Source organism: Rhinolophus hipposideros (assembly GCF_964194185.1).
Source record: "Rhinolophus hipposideros genome assembly, chromosome: 10".
NCBI classification, from domain to species: Eukaryota; Metazoa; Chordata; class Mammalia; order Chiroptera; family Rhinolophidae; genus Rhinolophus; species Rhinolophus hipposideros.
In genome coordinates, this window is record NC_138056.1 from 75,571,739 (window position 1) to 75,596,004 (window position 24,266).

At 39.1% G+C, this 24,266-nt stretch overlaps 1 protein-coding gene across 1 annotated transcript; it reads left to right on the forward strand.

Annotated features, from left to right (window-relative positions):
• Positions 1 to 1,079: 1,079 nt before the first annotated feature.
• On the forward strand, positions 1,080 to 23,721 carry RAB39A (RAB39A, member RAS oncogene family). Its single transcript, XM_081062298.1, has 2 exons — positions 1,080 to 1,455; positions 21,186 to 23,721. Exons 1-2 carry the CDS (start codon positions 1,229 to 1,231, stop codon positions 21,610 to 21,612), a joined length of 654 nt encoding a protein of 217 aa, XP_080918424.1. The 5' UTR covers positions 1,080 to 1,228; the 3' UTR covers positions 21,613 to 23,721.
• The last annotated feature ends 545 nt before the right edge of the window (positions 23,722 to 24,266 follow it).

The window sequence follows — 24,266 nt, forward strand, 5'->3', positions numbered from 1 at the left end:
TAAATATTGAATTCCCTATTTTCCAGTTTTGAGAAAGTAGTAAGATCTCACCAAAATTCAGGTGAGCTCTGTTTATTAAGATCCCTGACCAGACAGAAGTAGAGACCACTTCATAATTTTGCTGCCTATAGAACAGAGACCAAGAAAAATGGGAGTTTTTATAAGTATCTCCGTATTTCACTGTTTTTTCTCCACTTCTTCCCAGGGATAAAGAGGGCCAAAGAGTATGGAGATGATACTTGGCATTTTTCTCTCATCAGTGGTACTGAAAGCAGTAAGGAAAAGATGCTGGAGCATCTTTTGGAGCAATGACCAATGGCCCTTGCTAGAAGCATCAAGAACTTGCTCTGCAAATTTCTTTCTTTTTTATTAAATTTATTGGGGTGACAATTGTTAGTAAATTTACATAGATTTCAGGTGTACAATTCTGTATTACATCATCTATGAATCCCATTGTGTGTTCACCACCCAGAGTCAGTTCTCCTTCCATCACCATATATTTGATCCCCCTTACCCTCATCACCCACACCCCACCCCCTTACCCTCTGGTAACCACTAAATTTATTTCGATCCTGCTCTCAACTCCTTCTTCACTTTAGACCGCCTCGCAGGTGACACTCAGCAGGACTAGAGGGTTGGAAGCCGCAACTGGAATCTTCAGAAATCTGGGAAGTGACAGAGGACACAGAGCTGGTCAAATCATGAAAAGAGAAGCAACGGAAGTGCCCCACCAACGTATGGACCCTGCAACTTCCAAATTCAGAGCCCGAATGGGACAAGTCCGCCCTGACGGCCGTAAGAAAACGATTCTCACTTTTCATTGGCTGACCCTCCCGGAGTGGGGACCTTGCTTCATTTTCATTGGTTGTTGCTGCTGTCACCTCCTTTTATCACACTCACTTTCCCATCGGCGCCCAGTGAGCTTTGCGGAAGAGTGATTTTACAGAAGTCGGGGGCGGGAGTCCGCGTGCTGCCAGCCGGCTACCGCCTCCCGCGCGCCGCGGCCCCCGCCCCGCCCCCTGGCCCGAGGCCCCGCCCCCGGCCCTGCCGGGCCCCGCCTCTCCCTCCAGAGAGGGCGGGGACCGAGCGGCGGCTGCAGCCGCAGGAATATGCTGGAAGCCAGCGGGCGGGCACCCGGGAGGTGCTGAAGGGACAGTTCCCGCGGCCGAACTTGCCCGCTGAGGGAGGGGGGTGGAGCGGCCCCCCGAGCTGGCGGGACACGTGAGTGATGGAGACCATCTGGATCTACCAGTTCCGCCTCATAGTGATCGGGGACTCCACCGTGGGCAAGTCGTGCCTCCTGCACCGCTTCACCCAGGGCCGCTTTCCCGGACTGCGCTCCCCAGCCTGCGACCCTACGGTCGGCGTGGACTTCTTCTCCCGCTTGCTGGAGATCGAACCCGGCAAGAGGATCAAGCTGCAGCTCTGGGACACGGCGGGACAGGAGCGGTTCAGGTAGGGCCGCCAGCGCTGGGATCCCCGGGGACGCCGGGCACCCTCGGTCTGCTCGGCGCCCCTGCCCCGAGCGTCGGCCGCGCCCGCCCTGGTTGGGGGAGGCTCTGCCCTTCCCTCTCGAAAGTGCAAATACTCCATTCTCGTTTCCCCTTTGCCCCTCCTCTTCCAGGGAGGACTTCCTCCTCCGCGATTTCTCACTTCTTTCTTAGGCGCCCATTTCCTGCATCCCCTTTCCTTCTTTCCTTTCCCGCCTGAACCCAGGTCACCCTTGCCGACCCTCCCTCTTCCCCAACTCTTTCTGCCCCTGCTTGTATTTTGATCCCCAAGTCTTCAGCCCTCCCGCTGCCTTCTCCCCAAACTCAGCGTCCCTTGTTGTGCCCACCCGGACCCGGCGACCCTCCTCCACGCTCCCCTTTCCCAACGGTAACCAAGCGGCTTCCCCTCTGTTCCGCCCGGAGAACCGCAGGGTACGGGGCCCAGGTTCGTGATCGATCCCTTTAGCTTCACAGCAAGCGGTGCTCCAGCCCGGGCGGGTTACTGCATGAGCTCACTGGGCGTCTTTCAGAGCGAGATGGATGCGGTAGTGGTTTGAACACCTCACAGCACCGAATGTGGTCATCAGAAATACTGGGCCATGTCCCGTGGGAATGTGTCTTGTACCGCAACTAGATGTAAGTAACATCAGGGACACTGGCACAGCTGAGGGTTTTTTTTGTTGTGTTGTGTTTTTTAAGGCTTGAGTTGTCTTTAGAAGTTTGTCATTATTGATGCTTTGGTGGGGAAAAGAGAGATATATTGAGTTTTGTCTGGGACTTTTAATTTTATGTTGAATGGGTACTTAACTTTCCATGGTGCTAATGCATCAGAAAATACTTTTCTAAATAGGAGAGGTCCAAATAAGTAGTCTCATTCTAAATGTTTGCTGAGACCCTGAAAGAAGGATTTCACAAACATGACTCATATAAATAAAAACTAATGTAATACAGAGCATAGTTTAGTGGTTACCAGAGGGTAAGGGGGTTAGGGGGAGGGAGATGAGGGTAAGGGGGATCAAATATATGGTGATGGAAGGAGAACTGACTCTGGGTGGTGAACACACAATGGGATTTATAGATGGTGTAATACAGAATTGTACACCTGAAATCTATGTAATTTCACTAACAATTGTCACCCCAATAAATAAAAAAAGACTAATGTAAATTGTATGCATTTCCAGGATAGTTAAGACTGAACCAGATTACAAAACACATTTTAAATTCTACGATTTGAGGATACATACTTTTTTAAGAGAAAGGTGAGGAATCTGGTATATTGTAGTCGTTGGGTTTTTTATTTTCTTTTTTAAGATTGTATTATCAATTTGAACTCATTTAAGCAAGCATTTTGCAGTGTTCAGCAAGTACGTGGCTTGTGAAATATAGTAGTACTCCATGAGGGGACTTCCCAAACATGGCTTCCCCTCACCTCCAGCCAGCATCCATTCTCTATGAGGTCACCCTACTTCTGTGAGATTGTTCCAACATTTAAAGTTTTGGCTTCCATTCCCAGCTATGACAATGATTCATAGAGATAATAAGAGGACTGCTTAGCTTGCTTATTCCTTAGTTTTCCTCTGTATGAAGTGGAAAGATGGTAAGGCCAGCCCTTCAGAGAGGTATTCAAGTTCATTGATTTGAATCATACAATACCTAGAATTCCATGAAGAAGTTTTTTCCTTTTCAAGAATCTTCCTTTAATTAAAATAATTATCAAACTTCTGATTCCTCATCTGCGAAATGAAGGAACCATTATGATCTCTAAAATTCCTTGCAGTTTTACCATTCTAAGGTTGATTGCAAATTCCTTCACTTGTGATCGCAGTGAGAGATGAACTTCAAGATATTTCAGGGTCAGGGAAAAAAACAAACACATTTGCTAATAGCTCTCGCTCTACCCTCTAAAGTGAATACAATAAAAACTTTTTTTTTTTTAGACACTTCTAGTGTCTACTGTGAATTGCAACTACAAGAAACAGGGATACTAAAATCGTATTGTATCTAATTGTTTTTTAAAAGTCGCTCCTCAACTTTTTGAGGAAAGTAAAGGATAATTAGATTTTAAAGACCTTTCTGCTAAGTACATCATTGCCTTTAAAAAGAATGTAAATAGTAATTCATTTTATATACATTATTAAAACCAGACAGTAACTCTCCCATAGTAATACAAGGACATTTAGGGGATGTTTACTGACAATGAGTCACACCTTATTTTGTTTGGCTCTTTACCAAAGATGTATTTATAAACACATACATATTTCAGTACCTACCTCCAAACACTTGATTTTCTCTCATTTAGCAGAATGTTTCACCATAAAATTGCACTTAAGCAGATACTGTTAAATCAGTCTGTATCTTTAAGAAAATACACATACTTATTTTGTATAATAGATATCCTTGCACATTTATTTCATAGAAAGTTACTATAGCTCATGAAGATATATTTCTGTCAGTCATAATCATACCATTAGGAATTTATGGGAAATTTTATATTTGGAGGTTTATTAGTGATTGGCTATAAACTTAACAAAAAGGAACCTACTTTTAGCTTGAAAACATAAACAAATATGTTATGCCAATAATTATGACCAAATTAAACTTAGTTTTCTTTTTTCCTCTCAGCTTTATTGAGGTATAATTGACAAATAAAGCCTTAGTTTTCAATGCTCGGATTAAGATGTTAGCAGACAATAACTACTTGCAAAAAATAAAAGGGAACAAAACCAAAATGGACACAATTTAGAAAAGTAATGTATATGTGAGCATAGTGTAAGTTGTACTATAACTCTCAAATGTTAAGTTTTTATTACTAACACTATGTTTTAGTGAGGATAAATGTTAAATTGCTTTACTAAGGAGAGTCAAAATTAACAGTGTTTTCATTAAAGATAGAAGTTTATTTCTCTTGTGTAAGAACCTTAAGGTAAGTAGTCTAAGTTGGTCGAGTGGCTCTGCTCCAGGCCATCATTCAGGTACTTTTCCTCTCATTTTTCCATTACCCCTAGTACATTATCATCTTTGCGTACACTGTGTTCCAGCTCAGGGGAAGGGGAAAGGAAAGATTTAAATCAAGCAGTGTTCCGTTTAAGCAAGTGAAACCAACATGGTACAAATCACTTCAGCTCTCAGTTCACTGAGGATAAATTAGTTACAAGGTCACACTTAGACTGGGCTACCATGTGCCCAGGAAGAAGGAAAGATGGATTTGGCACTGTGGACATTGCAGAGAAACTAGCAATCACCACTTTTAAATTTGAATCATCATAGTGGAAAAAGCTGAGAAGGAAAGCAAATGAGCATATTAACACAAATGTTAAAAAGGGTAAATATTAGAAGAGCTAGAAGTATGGAGAGCATCAAATGTAAGAATACAAAGTTCAAATTTATCCCATAAAAAGCACTTAGGGCAATATAAAAATAAAATGAGATAAAGAAATAGCTATTTTGGTTGTAAGGAACAGGAAGCCTCGATGCGTCAAACCAGATTTGGCCTTTTTATTCGTGTTGTCTGACCTTTGGGATGTTATATTAGGTTGGTGCACAAGTAATTGCGGTTTAAAAGGTTGAAAATAATTGCAAAAACCGCAATTACTTGTGCACCAACATAATAGTTACTGCCATTGGTTATAAAGCTCAGAGAATAATGTCCTCCTAATGTGATGCTCCTCAAAGCATATTTTGCAGAACACTCATCCCTTGGAATTCTTTTTTAAAGATGGATTCTGTGATCAAATAAGTTTGGAAATCCCTGTATTCCATATAGCACTCTCTTAGAAGTTCATATTGTTAAGGCTCTAAGAAGTATTGTGGCAAATAAACCTGTTTAACTTTGATTACACTAACATTTCCCAAAATTATTTGAGAGGCTATTTTTCAAATATGAAAATCAATGGTAACTAGTGTTCTAAGGAGTATAATTTGGGAGACATTCCCTTGATGAGTTGCTTTAGTCACATTCTTTGTGCAGAAACACTAAACTTTCGAGGTTTGGAACAATGGGAAGACCTGCAGACTTAGTTAACCAGCTAATTAATTTAGCAAAGGGCTATAAATCCTACCCCTCCCCCACCAAAAAAATCGGAGGGTGGCTGCTGATTACCACTGAGCGCACCAGGCTTTCCCTCACCCTCTGCCTGCCTCTTCCCCTTTTCCTTTAGCTCCTCTTCTGCTGTGCGTCTTTCTCTTCCCCATGTGTCTTACCCCTTCTTCAGCTTCTTATTCTATTTTTCCTTTACCCCTTTCATCTCGTAAGAGGGACATCTTAGAATGATTGGAGAATATTAATTTTGGTGTATTAAGAGCCAGTTATTTTTATCCTCCCTGAATTAGAAGGAATCTGCTTTATTCCAGTCTGTCCTATCTGTCAATCGGTGGGAAAGAAAGGTGAGCCACTCAATGATTTTGAGGTCCACACTCCCACACACACACGTACACATATACCAAGGGACATCAGATATTACTTTAATAAGATATTGTTATTCTTTCTAAAGCAAAATACCTGCAAAGCCAATACTCTATGATTTTTAACAAATCTGATTCCAAAGGTCAGTAACTTTTGATCAATTCATGTAATATATAATTCAGAGAAGTTCACTTTAAAAATCACCACCTCACACAACCTACCTGGCTTATCCTGAAACATCTGTTATGATAAAAACCATTGTTTTCTGAAAGGAAACACTTTATGCAATAAAGTACTATTCTGACCTATTGGAGTTCCAGAAAAATGTGAAACAGAGGTCAAAGTTGTTTTAAATTTAAAAGTATATTTTTAGTTTAAGCTGTGGAAGAGTTTCAAAATACAGATAATAGTTCAGTATGTAAGCATGACTGAATAAATTTTGATGGCTGGCTGGCATATTTTTTAGTTTAGTTTAAAATCTTATCTGTGTTCTCTTAAACATTCTTGAAATATAGTGATTTTTTTTTTTGTATTTTCCCTCCTATGTTAATGATTTTTTTCATTTTTAGTTTAGGAACACCTTGATAAATTATTATGTTACTGGCAGTAATTCTTTAAGACCATCTACTGATATCAATATCTAGGATATAAACAAGCCATCAAAAATATCTCAGTGCCAAAAAAATATTGAGATAAAGGAACAGAGACTTCTCTCTTAGGCTCATTTCTACTTCACTGAAATGGTGAGTGTGTCAGAAGTTACAAGAGAAAGGTTTTTGTCGAGCTACGCCCAAAAGGTCATCAGTGTTATTTCTTTTCAAAATGTGATCCTTCTCTATGCCTATTTTTTTCTATTATTTGTATGATCGGTCATAGTATCTTTTAAAATTATCTTCCTGTACTAGGAAGGTTAAAAGTGGTTTTCCTTCTGATTCTTTAGCCTTTCCAAGTGTACTTCCTTTTTGTAGGACTTCGTGTGATTTGGCCTCAAATAAAAAAGGCTAAAGGATAACCTTCATAACAGACCTTTGCCTCAGAAATACAAAGGAATAGTGTGTGGCCCAAAGTGAACCCTATTCTCTGAGAGGAGATCAAGAGACAATACTGCAAATGGGAGTTAGTAAATATTAGGAACTTCCTGATATAAGAGATGGCATTATGAAGAAAGGTTATAGATTCTCAAATTCTAGGCTTGGCCTATCATTTTTCTTCAGAGTAGCGTTTTTCAAAATGGTAGTAATAGGTGTAATTTGAGAAACAGTTTCCTTGATCAAACAGTTTTGGAAATGCTAGGTTGTTGCAGGATTTCTCAGAGCTTTTAACATATTAATATGCTAATACACATTGTGAATCTCCAAGGCAGATGCGGTGTTTCCCAACCCAGAGTCTTTTTACATAGAGCATTTTAGAGATAGATAGACAAATAGATAGATGGATAGACAGGTAGATGATAGTGCACTTTAAGACCAGAAACTTCAAAGAAAAAGTATAAGCAATTCCTTAATTTTAGGAATATATTTGAGAACCTCTCATGGTTTCTTCTCTCTTATGGCTCTCTATGTCTCTTTTGCTGGTGCTTCTGGATGATTTCATCAGTCTCCCTTTTCAAACACTTGATTACTATATTTTAGGGAGAGATCTAATCACCACCCCACACAACCTACCTGGCTTATCCTGAAACATCTGTTATGATAAAAACCATTATTTTCTGAAAGGAAACAGTTTATGCAATAAAGTACTATTCTGACCCATAGGAGTTCCAGAAAAATGTGAAACAGAGGTCAAGGGACCCTTGATTTTTGTCCGCGCAATCAAAATTTAAAAAGGTTTATCTTCCTGCCTGACTTGTCACACTCTTACACAGATCATACAATATCATTAACACTTATTTTGAGCAAAAACACCTTCCAGTTAGAATCACTAGGAAAACTGAAAGAATGACAAAGGAGAAAATGGATGAACTATGTAATTTTAGACTTCTTAGCTATAAAAGGACTACAAAAAGAGAATATTCTGAGAACAAAAGATTTTTGGAAACACAGTAGAAAATATAAAACAATGCAAACTTGAAGAAATCGCTCAAAAAGTAGGACAAAAGCAAAAATTTCAAAAATAGGGAAAAAAAGCTTTTTAGAAAATTAGAAGACTCATCCAAAAGGTTCAATACACAAGTAGCAGGCATTTCAAAAAGATAAAGCAGAAAAAAACAAAACAGAGGGGAGACATGAGCAGTGAAGCAATACAAGAAAATTTTCCAAGAGTTAGGGACTAAGTTTTCAGTACAATAAATGAAAGTGGATACATTCTAAGGCATATTGTTATGAAATTCTAGAACACTGAGGTCACAGAGAAGTTCCTGAAAACTTCCAAAACTGAGAGGCGGGAGGAAGGTCACATAAAAACATCAGGAATTAGACTGGCCTCAGATTTCCCTGAAACAACAGTGGAGGCTGGAAGACAATGAAGAAATGATTTTAGAATTCTGAAGGAATTATGTATCTGACCAAACTATCATTCAGCTGTGAAAGCAGAAACCGATTTCAAAATATTGCCTTTTGCCTCTTTTTTAGGAAGCAACTTGATGTACTACACACACACACACACACACACACACACACGTACATAACGGGGGAAACCAGGCATGAAGAGGAACTAACTGAAAAAAAGCAAAGCAAATACCAGGAAGATGAAGGGAAATCCTAGGCTGATATCTCCATTGCAGGATGCCAAGGCCAGATTGGAGCTGGCCAAAGGTTGTGTGGAAGAGATCCCTTCATAACAATGAAATTGACAGAAAAACTAATGTACAAATGAGCTTAGAAGAAAACTGTGTGGTAGAGACTTTGTGCTCATTCATATCTGATGCTTCTTCTGGACATATGGGAGGAATATATTTCCATTCCCTCTGCACTTAGCAGAATCATGTAACTAATTGTGGCCAGTGGATTTGAGCAGAAGTCTCTTGTGGTGCTCTTAAAATAGAGCCCAGATTCTTTAACGTTCTTCCTATGGAGAGGTGGGTTGCTTGTTACTGCCCGTAAACTGGCCTATCTTGACTAATATGCAAGATAATTATTAACTCTAAGGAAAAGAAGTCATGGTTTACTCCAGGGCTCAGCAATGAAAAGAATCTATATGGTTAGAATAACAAGCGCTAAGAAATGATCTTTCTAACATTGTGATACAATGATATTGGCAAGATGGGGAAATGGGAAAAGTAAGGATGTGTGGTAATTGCACATGTAACAATGATAAAAACATGCACTTAGGAAAACAAGGAAGAGTGGCCGGTTTTCTCAGTGGTTAGAGCACAGAGCTCATAACACCCAGGTCACAGGTTCGATTCCCACATGGGCCAGGGAGCTGCGCCCTCCACAACTAGATTGAAAACAACGACGGAGCAGATGGATCCTGGAAAAACACACTGTTCCCCAGTATTCCCCAATAAAAAATAAAAAAAAGAAGAAAGAAACAAGGAAAAGAACATAATCTGTTTAAAGAACTTGAAAATAAAAGCTGCATAATTTCAGAAATAGAATGAAATGAGGAAAAGATAAACATCAATTATAAATTTCAAGATGTGGAGAGATGTACAAAAGCACAGCTGTATAGAGGAAGTCACATGGGAACAGACAGAAGTCACAAAAATGGTCAGAGAATGATAACCCAAGACAAAATATTCTTTAATTGTGTGAGATCACTTAATGCACTATGGAAAATAAAATAATCATGAGAAACTGGTCGTCATCTCTTTTTTTAAAAAAAAGATTTTATTGGGGAAAGGACTTTATTGGGGAACAGTGTGTACTTCCAGGACTTTTTCCAAGTCAAGTTGTTGTCCTTTCAATCTTAGTTGTGGAGAGTGCTATTCAGCTTCAAGTTGTTGTCCTTTCAGTCTTAGTTGTGGCGGGCGCAGCTCAGCTCCAAGTCCAGTTGCCGTTGCTAGTTGCAGGGGGCGCAGCCCACCATCCCTTGCAGGAGTCGAACCGGCAACCTTGTGGTTGAGAAGACACGCTCCAACCAACAACTGAGCCATCCGGGAGGCAGCTCAGCTCAAGGTGCCGTGTTCAATCTTAGTTGCAGGGGGCGGAACCCACCGTCCCTTGCGGGATTCGAGGAATTGAACTGGAAACCTTGTGGTTGAGAGCCCACTGGCCCATATGGGAATCAAACCGGCAGCCTTAGGAGTTAGGAGTACGGAGCTCTAACTGCCTGAGCCACCGGGCCAGCCCCATCATCTCATTTTTGTTCTGCATAAGGATGCCTGAAAACATTGGAGTAAGTGCTAAAGTCTTTAAACGTTCTGGTAACACACCAATAAAAAATAAGCATTCTTTCATTATCACCTTGCAGACAATTAATGAAGCTAGAAACATTTCTCATTAATTTCCAAAAAAACTATTTCATTTTTCACAACACATAACTTATTCACCTTCCAGAATCCACTGCAAAGTACAATTTGAATTACTACCAATTTAAATACAGTAGGTTTTTGGAAAATGTGGATGATTTCACCTATAAGTGTGTACAGTTATTCAACTTCTCCCCTTTTGACTTCACAAATCCCTACTATAAATATCAAAAGGAAATAAGCATTTTTGTTTTTCTTGGTTATTCTCCCATTTGCTCAGCATTTGCATGCTGGCTGGACACAGTCTGACAGGATCTGACCTTATCAATTTGGTTCTTAATTAATTTGCAAATACTGGTAGGACTCATGCATGTCCAGTCTGTTTTAGACACAGAGATATAGCATTCCAAAAGAACTGACAAAAACCCTTGCTCTCATGGAGCTTATCTTCTAATGGGGGGAGAAAGGCAATAACCAAATAAGCTGAAAAAACTGTATAGGAGATCAGAACATGTTAATTGCAACAGAGGAAATAGAGGATAAAAGGTGAATAGAGCATGCTGCATGGTAAGAAGCCTTCACTGTTATAAAATGATGATTTTTCTGAAAAGGAAAATAAAAGGTGGTCATGGGAATTAATTCACATATTCAAAGAGAGAATACGGCCTCTTAGGTCTTGTCAGTATTATACTGTATGTCACCTCCACAACCACAAATTTGATTTTCGATGGAAAGACTCTGGAATTATAAAAGAAAACAAATTTTAATGTTTGTATCTATAAAGAAAGACATAAGCTTCAAGTTTCCGAATATTAGGCAAGGGCTAGGACTGTTAGCCTTAGAAACAAAAGGAGCGGGGAGGCTCGTGTTTTAGTTTCCTGCAAGCATTCTGACGGGTCCAGATTACAAGACAAGTGAAGCAAGTACGTAAAGCATCAACACAAGGTCTATTCCCAGAAGGGCCACAGGAATGTAATGTCATGGTGAACAGAGGCTCTCATAAGACTAATGCATTTATAGGCTGCTTGCTGCCAACAGCCTTTGGCATCAAAGTACTTCTGTCCTCTAAATGCCTATCTTACAATTGGCAAAGCCACAGAAGGGCATTTCCAGGGTGGAACATCTGGTTCATTTTGCCTAAGTAAGTCAGCAAGTGCTCTATGTTTTGTTACTTTTTTAAGAGGCCTGTGTACATCCAACAAAGTTCATAATAACAGCCTGTAAGATATATATATATATATAATCTTGCCACTTTCAGATAAAATTTTTTATATAAGTAACTATCTAGTATAAATAATCTGGAGCATTCTAGTGCCTATGGTGGCCAGTGGTGGGAGGAGCAGAAAATGAGCTGCTGTTCAATGGGTATGGAGTTTCAGTCATGCAAGATGAGAAAGTTCTAGAGATCTGCTGTACAATATTGTGCTTATAGTTAATACTGCCCTACTGTATGCTTAAAAATTGTTAAGAGGGTACATCTCACATTATGTGTTTTTCACCATAATAATAAAAAAAATGAATTTTAGCCTTTGAAAGTATGTTGCGAGTTCAGAAATATTTGTGACTTTTTTGTATGTCGTTCTTTTCTTAAAAAATATATGTAGACTCTATCAATTAGGTCAGCCAACTTAAGGAACTTAATCAAAAACGAAATAACTGAAGGCATGTCTGAGGCAGAGACTTGACGGAAGCTGGAGAGACCAGGCTTGAATGAAGGAAAAGATCCCAGGAGTTCCGGGCAGCAAGAACCACAGAAGGCCATTGTGGTCCCCCACAATACTATTGTCCCTTTTTTTTTTCCTGGTTTCTCCCAGCCATAGAATCCCCAAATGTCCAGTTGGCAGTCTCAGCTAATTCAGTAGAAGCATCACAGGGTTCTCTAGTGAAAGCTTTTCTCCCTTGGACATGAAAACCTTTATATCAGCAGAGTTCAGAGTAACAGGGATTAGGAGCAACGAAAATATTTAGTGACTCATTAAGTGTAATGGTGAGAGGCACCACACCCCACTTTCACGTGTTTCCCATACCACAGCATCTATTAATGGGGGAAAATCACCACCTACTCTATTCCTCACTAGTTTAGAACATACATCCTGAAGGATCGTGCCAAAATCTTATAAATTTGGACATGGTCATAACTGAATCTTATTAACCCATTCCACATTTTTACAGGGCCATATCCCTCTAGGTGAAAGTGACAGGATAAGATCAATGAATTCCATGGCATCAGCCCATTTCCCTGTCCCTTCCTCTGTTATGTGAAGTTTGGGTCTGGACAAAGTACGGGATACTGTGACTGTATAAGGCACTCCATAAATTCATGGATGGTAGTGCTGGTATCATTTAAATCGAGATTAAATATCTGTTACATTCAGGACACATCAGTGTCCCCTCCATAATGCACCCCCTGCCCCCGAGTTAAGTACCATATCCAAGGTGTCAGCAGCTATTGGAAAATTGAGAATTAAGCAGTGACGTCCAAGTACGAGAAAGTCTGTTGAGCCCAGTCACTGACATCATCACTCTACCAGGACCACTTTGAGTCCAAACGGGTAAAAGTGCTGACTGTTAATTATACGACAGGACATTTTGTTTCATCAATTATTAGGAACTCCTTCATAGAGGGGATTTGGGGTGTGTATTCGCATAGGATACATACTCCAGACCCATCAACATACCTCTTTTCTAATATCTCCTTATTACCAGCCCTCCAATGTTGTTGTTTTTCTTTTTAAGGATTTTATTGGGGAAGGGGAACAGGACTTTATTGGGGAACAGTGTGTACTTCCAGGACTTTTCCCCAAGTCAAGTTGTTGTCCTTTCAGTCTTAGTTGTGGAGGGCACAGCTCAGCTCCAGGTCCAGTTGCCGTTGCTAGTTGCAGGGGGCGCAGCCCACCATCCCTTGCGGGAATCGAACCAGCAACCTTGTGGTTGAGAGCCCCCGCTCCAACCAACTGAGTCATCCGGGAGCTCAGTGGCAGCTCAGCTCAAGGTGCCGTGTTCAATCTTAGTTGCAGGGGGCGCTGCCCACCATCCCTTGTGGAAGTCGAGGAATTGAACTGGCAACCTTGTGGTTGAGAGCCCACTGGCCCATGTGGGAATCGAACCGGCAGCCTTCGGAGTTAGGAGCATGGAGCTCTAACTGCCTGAGCCACCAGGATGACCCCAATCTTGTTTTTTCCAACATGCCAAACATTAGCCTCTGCTCATGAATTATTATAGATTCTTATCTACATCTCTCCACGTCTTCCTCTGAAAGAAGTACAACTAGAAGTTCCACAAATTGAGGGGTTTCTGTTTTCCAGTGACCTTCATTGGGCTGACCGATGCGAGCATCTTGTTTCAAGCCATCCATAAGGCAGACTTGAATTTTTTCCTCTTTAATTATAGGGAAATCCAGTAAGGCCATATATTGAGAGGGTGCTGCAGGGGTAGCATGCTGGGTGTTTGAGCCTTGTTACTGTAGATCCCCTCCGGTACCACCCCTAGTCCTACCTATATATATGACCTCTGCTTGGTGACAAAGTTCCAGGCTGAGGAGCTGGAAAACACCTAGCTCTTGATGAGCACTCAGATTGCAGTCACTTGATGTTCCACAGCCAGGCAGTTAGTCTCTTATCAAAGCCAGGTTGTAAGCCACAAACTATTTCTTGAAAGTGTAATAGCTCTTGAAAAGGAAGGCATGCCTGTATTCCAAAATGCCACTCTTGTAATTGTCCAGTGGACCCTTCCCCAGGCTTGATAGAGCATCCCAGACTGCCCTAGGCACTTCAGCCAGGCACCATTAGCTCTGATGGACATGGGCCAAATGGCAAAGCTGTTTGCATTGTGGCTTGAACCAGCTGAAGAGACTTCTTTTGCTTTCAGCCCTATATTAAAGCTGGTAGCCTTTTGGTCTCCCATTTAATGGGTTAGAGAGGTACATCCAAATATTATGCCAGTATCCTCCAAAATTCACAAAGCTCCAGGTATTATACTTTTTGGTTCTTGGTAGGGAGCATAAAATAACCACAACTTGTCTTTTTTGGAGAAGTTTCACCAGCATGCTCCAGATTAAGGGATACCACTCCCCCGAGAAACTTCACAGAGAATATGGACTACTGTATTTTCATGGGATGTACACTTCATGGGAGGTATGAACAAAAAATGCAGTGAATGCTGCTTCCAAGTGCTGTCCAACGGAAAGGCAGGGATCTTCAATACGGGAAGTGGCACTTTGAACCTTAGTAACAGTGTGTGACAAGTTTCAACTTGTTCACTGCAGTCAGTTGGGTGTGAGCTATGGTTGAGAGAAGGTATGTTTTAAAGTGTGCCATAAACCATGGACCACAAACAACACATTAACGTGAAATGGGCAAACGGTTTCATCCTCCATCATGACAATGCTCCGTGTCATATATCACTTCTGGTACAGCAATTTCTGTCAAATAAAAACATTACAGTGTGTCCTCATCCACCTTATTAACCGGATCTGGCACCATGTGACTTCTGGCTCTTCCCCAAAGTCAAAATGATTCAGGACATCGAGGCAGCCATGATAGCGCAACTAAAGACACTCACGAAAGAGGACTTCCACAACTGCTTCAGGAAGTGGCAAGAATGAAAAGATAAGCATGTTCGAAGCGAGGGGGAGTATTTTGAGGGATATTGATGGCAATGTGTCTTTTACTATAATACATTTTTTAAAATTTAAACATTCACTGTATTTTTTGATCACACCTCGAATGCATATGTGTATATTTAATTTATCCACCCTCCTCCAACACTGACATGCTCATAGCAACTCAGTGACCTTGGTGTGAAAACATAACACACTACTAATAGATCTAATATTGGGCACCTTTCTATTTTTATGCATTGCTATTATCTCGTTCCCTCAAACTTCCTTACTTTCTTGCTATTTGTCCTGTTTCCCCAACAGCTGTGTTCATCACTTCTACCAAATCAGCCATTCACTTACTAAGAATGTATTGAGTGCCCAGTGAGTGCCAGGCCCTTGAGAACCACTGAGTATTCAGTGATGAGCATAGACATGGCATTTGCCTACCTCTCACAATTAGCAGACCAGTATCAAGGATCCAGAAAGTGGAAAGGAGAGGAAAAGGGTGCGACGCAGGAGTACTGACCTTGAACATGCAGCAGTTCTGCCCACCAACCTGAGAAACTAATTCTGCCCAAACAGAGCAGCCGTTTTTCCTTCTGTGGAGGAATCTAATAAGAAGAGTAAAATGTTCTCCAGTTCTCTATTGTAGGGAGATGAAGGTTGGATGGAAATTTTATTTCTTCCTATGGTAGAAGCCTAAATGTGAGGAATGAGGGAGAGGAGTTTCTCCTGATACCAACAGTATTCCTTGGCACTGTCAAATATCCACTTGGGATTGGTTATAATTAATTCATAGTGACAGCAGCCTGCCTGGTTGAGTGATTTTTCCCCAGAAACAATTAGCTGCATGCTGAACTGATCCAGATATCGTTTTCCCAGATGAACATGACAGAGGGAGAGGGGCTTGGAAATTGAGATAGTTCCAATGGAAAAATTACAGTCATGTTACATAGAGCTAAGATATGGAAGGAGGTAAAGATAAGAGTTGGTCAGTGGACTACAAATCTTGATGAAATTAAAGCATTGTCACAGTAAAAACACACTGGCAGGCTATGAGATTTTGATCAAAAAGTAGACTGTAAATTTGCAGTTTTGGAGGTAGTGAACATTTTTGATGATGAAAAGGAAGTGGACGAGAAAGGCGGAATAGAGGGGAAAGTTCATTAGAAATGAGAAGTTAAGAAACTGAGAGGTGGCGTCAGACAGCTCATCCATACGGATGTTGAAATCAGTGAGCAGAATGACAAGAACTGAGATAGAAAGACAAAGCCAAGTGCTAAAGTCTTCAGGACACGGAAAATGACCAAGCAGTTGGAGATGACAACAGATGATAGAGCCAGATGGCATAAGCCTCAAAGGAGCAGAGGAATTTTTTTTTTTACAACAGGGTTGGGAGAGAATAATTATCTGGAGGCAGCATCGGGGAAGCAGAAGCCACCTCCTCCTGACCCTCTAGAATGAGCAACTTGAGCTTGTGTAGGGTAGATGTTGAGGAAAATTTGCCTTCATTGGTTGATGTGAGCTTTGGTCTATTAGCTTTTATCTGTTCCTGCATGTGAGGTGATTTCTGTGCTGTGATCCAGGATTAAGTAAATTCCCACTTTGGTCTCATTCTCCCGAGCAGGGGAGATATGGGATGAGGTCGCTTTTCTGTCCCCCTTTGGTCTCATTCTCTCGAGTAGGGGAGATATGAGATGATATTTGTTGTTCTGTTCGTGTTGTGAGGTGATGGTTAGCTTAGGGTTAAAGAAATTCTCGATCAGGGTTGAGAGAATTCCCTCTTTGTTCTGTCTGTTTCGCCCACATCAGCAAATGAAGTGAAGAAGGAGCTAACTTATATCAGAATGATGTGACAGGTATATCACCAGGCCTTGTTGCTTATCCGGATGAATTGGCCCTTTGGCCGATGGGCAACATTCATATCAGTAACTGCCAGACCCTCCCGGAACTGGCCATTCCCGGAGGGGGAGGCAGGAACAAGAAACTTGGCTCTAAGGTACGTCTGAGAAAATATATAAGACAGACCTCAGCTGGCAGTGTAGTTATTATTATTATTTCGTCGTTTGGTCATTTGTCATTGGTGCTTCTTCATCATTCTAACATTTTGAAGACTTCCAGCAACATGCAGCTTACAACAGCAGGGGATGTCCTGACTTTCAGCCATGAACCTGGTGAGGGCTGGCTGGTTCTGGACCTCTCCAGTGTTGTTCCTCGTGGTCAGCCTCCTTGAGAACTTGTTAGCATCTAGAAAACTTGTGTGCAGCTTGCAGCGTACAGCATCAGAAGACGTCCTAACTTCCAATAACAACAACAACAACAACGACAACAACATTCTTCAGATTGTTAACACCTTGAAAACTTATATGCAGCTTGCAGCTTATAGCATCAGAAGACGCTTTGACTTCTAACAACAACAACGACAACAGCAGCAGCATTCTTGGGAACTAGCAAGCAGCGGTGTGAGAGACGCCTGAGTTTCTCTCAGCTACAGACCTGGCAAGGTTTTGATTTACGACTTTTCCAGTGTTGTTCTCCCCTAGTTTGGTGAGCTTTTGGCATCCACTGTAATAGTTACTATCATATAAAGCTTATTACTGCTTTTGGATAATCCTTACTGATGTTATTTGTGTATTTAGCCAAGTGATTTTTGTTCAATAGTAAACATATGTTGGGATCTCTTAAACTTATATGTATGTGCACTTCTTTGACATGAAACTGTCATCAATGTATATAGTTTAGTCTTAACCACCTTTATTTTCTGACATTAACATAATTCTATTAATTGTCTTTGTCTTTTGTTATTGTATATTGTTAAATAAATTGATTAGCTATTAAATAAATAATTAATTAGCCCCGTTCTAGAGTGTGTCTATCCTCTTTCTTTTCCCCACTCATGCTTACAGTGTGCTGTAATGGGAGGGGACCAGAAGGTTTCAGTCAAGAAGATGAGGAGGAAAAAGCATTCTGAGGAGACTATTCTTTGAAAATGGGATAAGAGCTGCTAAGAATATAGCTTCCAAGGTATAAAAGAACCTGTAGGGGTTTTTTAATAATCAAAACCAGATCTTCCACTTGAGAGGGACAAAGTGCTGCTAAGAACTTGTAACCCTGACCCCTGTCCTACATAATTCACCATCCCCAATATACCGTTACACTGGGTTTAGGGGGTGCTGTATACCCTTTACCAGCCTTACCAAAGTATAGTCTCTTAACTCTTAGTTCTCCCATGAAAAATCCGAGACCAGATTGGAATTCTCACTTCCTTCCTTATTCATCCCTTCCCTCCATCCTCTCCCCTAATTTTTTTCTTTTCTTCAAATCACCCATTCATTCAGTGAGACTTTCAAAGCCCAGAAGAAAAATAGATATAAATTAACGTGATGTTGTTGCGTATAAAGAATTGTTACTCATCATCAACTACTGAATTCTTTACAGGGAGGCCTATTTACCTAGTGTTTCCCTGAAAATAAGACCTAGCCAGACAATCAGCTCTAAAGTGTCTTTTGGAGCAAAAATTAATATAAGACCTGGTATTATATTATATTGTATTATATTATATTGTATTGTATTATATTATATTATATTATATTATATTATATTATATTACATTATTATATTAAAGACCTGGTCTTATAGTAAAATAAGACCAGATCTTATATTGAATTTTGCTCCAAAAAACATATTAGAGCTGATTATCTGGCTAGGTCTTATTTTCGGGGAAACATGGTAGTTTTTTTAAGATCTGTTCCCTACCTCCTATAATACCTTTAAGAACTTCTAAAGATATAAGAGTCCTGACCCAAAGGAGGAGATCCAAGGAAAGATAGATGCTCCCTAATCCCTTCTGTAAGACCTGCCTTTCAAGTTCCAATTTTCAGCCTGAAGGCCTGTTCCGCCCCCTTAATGACTGACAGCAGGGATGCCCAATTGTTTTAGGGAAAGCCTACCTCCTAGGAAAACTATATCTGAACCTGAAGCTTAACCATTTCAGAATTCTAAACCTAATATCCATATTCACACAGAGAAACCAGAGATCAAGTTATTATATAGAAAATGGCAGATGTTATAGAGAGCTTGTATTTCAACTAATCGTTAATAAAGCCTGTTTTATGGCATAATTGTACATACTTTGCTGTAATTTTATTTTATAAAATGATTTCCCAACTGTATTCCAAATGTTTCAAAATTAAATACAAGGCACTAGAAAACATGGTATTTCTTACTATGTAAGACATGCCTCTGCCTAATATGCAAGCATTTCAACATTGAATTTTCAAGCACAAAAGCATGATTTTTCAAATTATACTAATGGTATTAAGTAGGAGGGGGAATAAAAGTAATGCAGACTTAGTGCTAAGTAAATTAAAACTTTCAGTCTAATAACATAGCCTTAATTAGGTTTCTTTTAAGGTACTGTACATCTGCCTAAATTCACACGTATAAAGATGAGTAGCAAAACAATAACAAATTAATTATCCGTCAAAACCCACAACTTAAATGAACTGCATTATTTGTAGCCTGCTAAAGATAGTGGGAGATTTTTTTTGGTTTTGGTCAATGCTTGTATATTACAGTAATCTTTGAGAAAAAAAATTTTAGCTAATCACTTGAGAATCTCTCTGGTGGGAATTCTGAGGAGAAACAGGAAAGCAGACAAAATGGAAAGAAAGGGGAGGTAAAATACTTTCTTCATACTTCCACAACAAATGTTACTCGTGGTATCAGGTCACAGGACGGAGCTGTAATTTCAGCCATCAGATTAATGAAGGTATGTAAAAGTTGAGAGTACTCGATAAACCACTGGTCCTCCACAAACATTTTTGGTGCATCAGGCAAGTAACAAAAGAGTTTGCTTGAGGACGATCTCAGTGCTCAAGACTGACAACTTGGAAACAGACACGTGCACTCTCTGGCTCACATAACATTTAGCATTTTCTCCATTAAGATTAATTAGTCCAATGTAACAAATATTAAGTGACATCTATCATTTGCCAGGCAGTATGATTGTTAGGTACATAGACAAAAAATATTTGACCCTCAAGGAGCCTTGAATTGAGTGGGAGACACACTAGCCAATTCAATTAGCACATTATGAAAAGTGACATCATGGCAGTGTGCCAAAGGTTTAATGGAGTATGAGAAGAGTGCCTAAAAGAGCGGGTGGGGGAAAGGCCAATGGCAGGGAAGGCTACTCATATATATATACTTTTTGATCTGACTCTTGAAGGAAAAATACGAGTTTGCTAGGCAAAAATAGGTAGAAGACATTTTAGGTAGAAAAAACAACTTATGTAAAGGCAAAAAATATAAGACTGTGGGGTGTTGCCACCTTGCCTCATGATTCAGTCAGGAAACAAATGGCACGCTTGAAAGATTAACTGAAAAGGGTTTAAAGAGGTGACTATTTTCAGAAATGTGAGCAAAGTCAAGGGCAACAACAAAGGATGGTGAAGTATTCAGGGATAGCAACAGTGGCAAGCCATTAACCACCTGGCCAGAAGGGGCAAGAAAACAGGAATGAGATCACCAGAGCCTGGTGAAAGCCATAGGTATGAAACAGGGACTACCTAACAGGGACCTTGGCCAGAAGCAGAGGAACACAAGCACTGCCAAGTCACAGCCTGGAAGGGGTAAATAAATACTCTGTCCTCTCTTTCCTCCAGTCTCCAGTAGGCGCCTCCCATTGGCTGAACCCCACTGCAAGCCAGAGGACAAGGGAGTTTGGGAAAGCTTTCTGTAAAGGTCAGCTTCCAGAAGCCCAGAAATTGAAGACTAGATCTGGAGAAACAATCATTAGCCTACCTCATATTCATATCACGTCCAAGAAATTTCCTATTTCTTGAATAGGTATAGCATAGGACTGACTATACCTATAATTAACATTATAACAAGTTTGCCCTTGTTTCTTCTTCCTTCACTGATAAAGAAGAGAGGAGCTTGTTGAATTAAATGACAGGGAGAGATTCTTAAGATCTGGTTTGCTATGCAACCTCTGTCTGCCCTTTGCCAAATCTTTCTATTTTTAACTACAGTGATGTAATAATTATTCTATCAGATATTTAAAAATAAAAACAAATAATCCTAAAACAGTGTGAGATGACATATTGTTTAAGTGCTCATTTGTGTATCTAAAAATAATTAATGTCAGTGAATGAAATTCGCTTGCATATTAGACTCGTAGAATATTTTTGGTCACTTAAGACACTTCATACTTGATTTACAAGTTCCAATTAAATCACATTAAGGCATCTTAAATTTTTATTATGGGCTACATTGTTTGAAAGGGGCATAAAAACAACTTGTTCTTTTACAACCTTTTTTTTTCTATTTATTTTTCAGATCAATAACTCGATCTTACTACCGCAACTCAGTTGGTGGATTTTTAGTATTTGACATTACTAACCGACGATCTTTTGAACATGTGAAAGATTGGCTAGAAGAAGCAAAAATGCACGTGCAGCCATTTCAGATTATATTTCTGCTAGTGGGACATAAATGTGATTTAGCTTCACAACGTCAAGTTACAAGGGAAGAAGCTGAAAAACTGTCAGCAGACTGTGGTATGAAGTATATAGAAACCTCAGCAAAAGACGCTACAAATGTTGAGGAATCCTTCACGATCTTGACAAGAGACATATATGAACTTATCAAAAGGGGAGAAATTTGTATTCAGGATGGCTGGGAAGGGGTTAAAAGTGGTTTTGTTCCAAATACTGTACATTCTTCTGAGGAAGCAGTGAAGCCCAGGAAAGAGTGCTTCTGCTGATTTCAGACATGCCAAAGAACTAACAAGAACAGATTGGGTGTCATTTCAGGATAAATACTAACATTAACAGGAGAATGATACAATGAAAGCATTAAAAAAAATGGTCAATCATGTTAACACCATTTTGTAAGGTATTTGATTCAGAACACTATGCTTACTTGTTACACTACAAAATTGGGTATTAAATGTCAAGCAAAACAGACAACTTTTTCTTGAAAGTGTAGTAGAATTATCCCCATTCCCACTTTGTTGGCCTTAATGTCCAAATACGTCAATATGACTCATTTTTCTTGACAGCTTGTAATGGGTTTTTTTTTCTCTGACTGAAAAGATTTTATCAGGAATTACATTCCCTTGAGTTAATTTATTAAAATTGAATGGTAAAGTAAATTTAAAAGTGCACTGTTCACTTACAAATTAAATAATCTCAGATGTCTCAACTAGGACTAAAATAGCAATTCCTTGTTTAAGGTACCAAGTTTTTAACCATTCTCTGTAATATTTATCCTCCTTTAATTTTGCCTGAACATAAAATAACTTTTATACTCATTTTTGTTTTCTGATTTGTTACTCCTAAAATTTTTATGTTTTATGAAGTTATCTAAGGATTCAAGCAAAATATTTTATTACAGATATTTGTAAAAATTAAAACAAAGGAACACTCATCAGCAAATGTTTTGATGTCATAGTATACTGTCCTTATTTAGATAAGAAAAACAAATTTATTTATATACTGACATTTTCCAAAAAGTAAATGCAATTTACCTTAAACTAAATGCAATTTACCTTGAACTACTGTCAGAATTACCAATATAGGTAAATATAGAATGTTTTTAGTAAGAGCTTTTTTGTCCAAGTAAATTTCCAAATTTCCCCATTTTCAATACAAGAAAAGTATAAGAAAGATTTTTCTGGACAAAGAAAATTGGGTGGGTACATGTTTGATGTATTTAGCAATCAAATTGTATTTTACAATCTCATCAGTAAAAGTAAAGATAAAATAATGAGTTAAAGCTCTAAAATGACTTTTGAGTTTCCTGATTTTTGAGTTTCCTTATTGGTTAAATTCCCCTGCTGGAAGGGACATTTTGATGGCAATGTCAAATATTTCATAATATACATTTCTATTTTGTTCTGTAAACCATTCCTAATCACAAAGGGGCACCAAACGAAGCTGCCTTTTTGGAATCGTGAGGTTTTTACTGTCAAACTATAGTAGCTTCATTTTGTTTGAAAACCAAAGTGGTATGGTAGAAAGACTATTTAAGGAGAAGTCAGAAAACGTAGGTTTCTAAGCTTGCCTTTGTTATACCAATATTTGTACATGAGTAAGTCACTTCACTTCTCTAAGCAGTTTTCTCATCTATAAAATGAGGTTAATAACCCCATTTATTGTGTTTCATGGAATTATTTTGAGAATCAAGTGAATCATGAAAAAGCTTTGTAAATAGAGAAATCAGCATACAAATGTGAGATTGGTATCAGCCGCTCATGGGCATACTTTTATATTTACAATGGATGAGAATTTGGCTTTCTCACATTCTTTTGCTGCATTCCCACCTTCTGTAGAGAGAGCAGAAGAAGGTACCTGTTCTCACAGACCTGGGGGAATTCTTGGTTTGATGTATACCCTCTGCCCTCTTAACCTGAAACATTTCTCCTCCAAAGTAGAAACGATAGGGAAATCCCAGGAGACTGAATTCAATCAAAAATCACATTTGAATGTAGTTTTTGAGCATCTTTGAAATAGATATTTAATTATATTTTTAAGTACTTGTACATTTTCTAGGTTCATGTAAGTATTTTTAATAGTGCTTATGGAGACAAGACTATAAATTATAACATCACCATAAAAATTCTGAATATTTTCTTGATATTCTTAGATTAATTTCACTTGAATGAGTTCAAACTATAATTGACCAGATAAGAAAATACATGTCCCCCAAAATGTGAAGTAATCTATTTTACTGTTAAAATTTTAAATCTTATATTATAATTTTTCATTAGTCCAAAATGGCATAAACTCAAAAACTGAACATCTAACAGCAGTTTAAAATATAGTCATTTGTACACCTGAAATTATGTAATTTCATTAACAATTGTCACCCCAATAAATTTAAAAAATAATGATAATAATATAGTCACTTGTGCTCGCTTACAAAGTTAAATAGCTAAAATAGAAAATGTGACTACCTTCTAGTGGACACCCTTTATAATACTAATGCTAGAGTACTAATATTTGGGCTAACTGTTATGATATATTCCAATATTTACAATAGAATTAAGGAATTGGAAGAAACAAATTGGAAAGCAGAGCCCCAAAAAGTTAGTACTTACCAAGGTCACACATGAGCAGAAGCAAGCCTAGAGCTCTGGTTCTCCTTACACCTTCATCGGGTTTTCTTTCCATTACCATTCTGTGTCGGGTGTATAGGTGTTTGTGTGTGTGGTAAAGAAAAGGGGAAATGTGATCTAACTGAATCCACAAAATACTAAAATTGAGCTGAATCATTTTGACATAATAGAGGAGCTATTTGTGGTATAACAATATTAAAATGAACAGTGACTACAAATAATTGAATTCTTTTTTTGTTTTTTTATTGTCTTTTTTATATATTTTCTTTAGTTTTTTCTTTATTTTAGTTTTTTAAATT

Excerpts from the sequence above, each read along its gene's own strand:
- RAB39A (XM_081062298.1), top strand. The coding sequence starts at position 1,229 with ATGGAGACCATCTGGATCTACCAGTTCCGCCTCATAGTGATCGGGGAC. Across the intron at positions 1,456-21,185 it reads GCGGGACAGGAGCGGTTCAG|ATCAATAACTCGATCTTACT; the intron begins GTAGGGCCGCCA and ends TTTATTTTTCAG.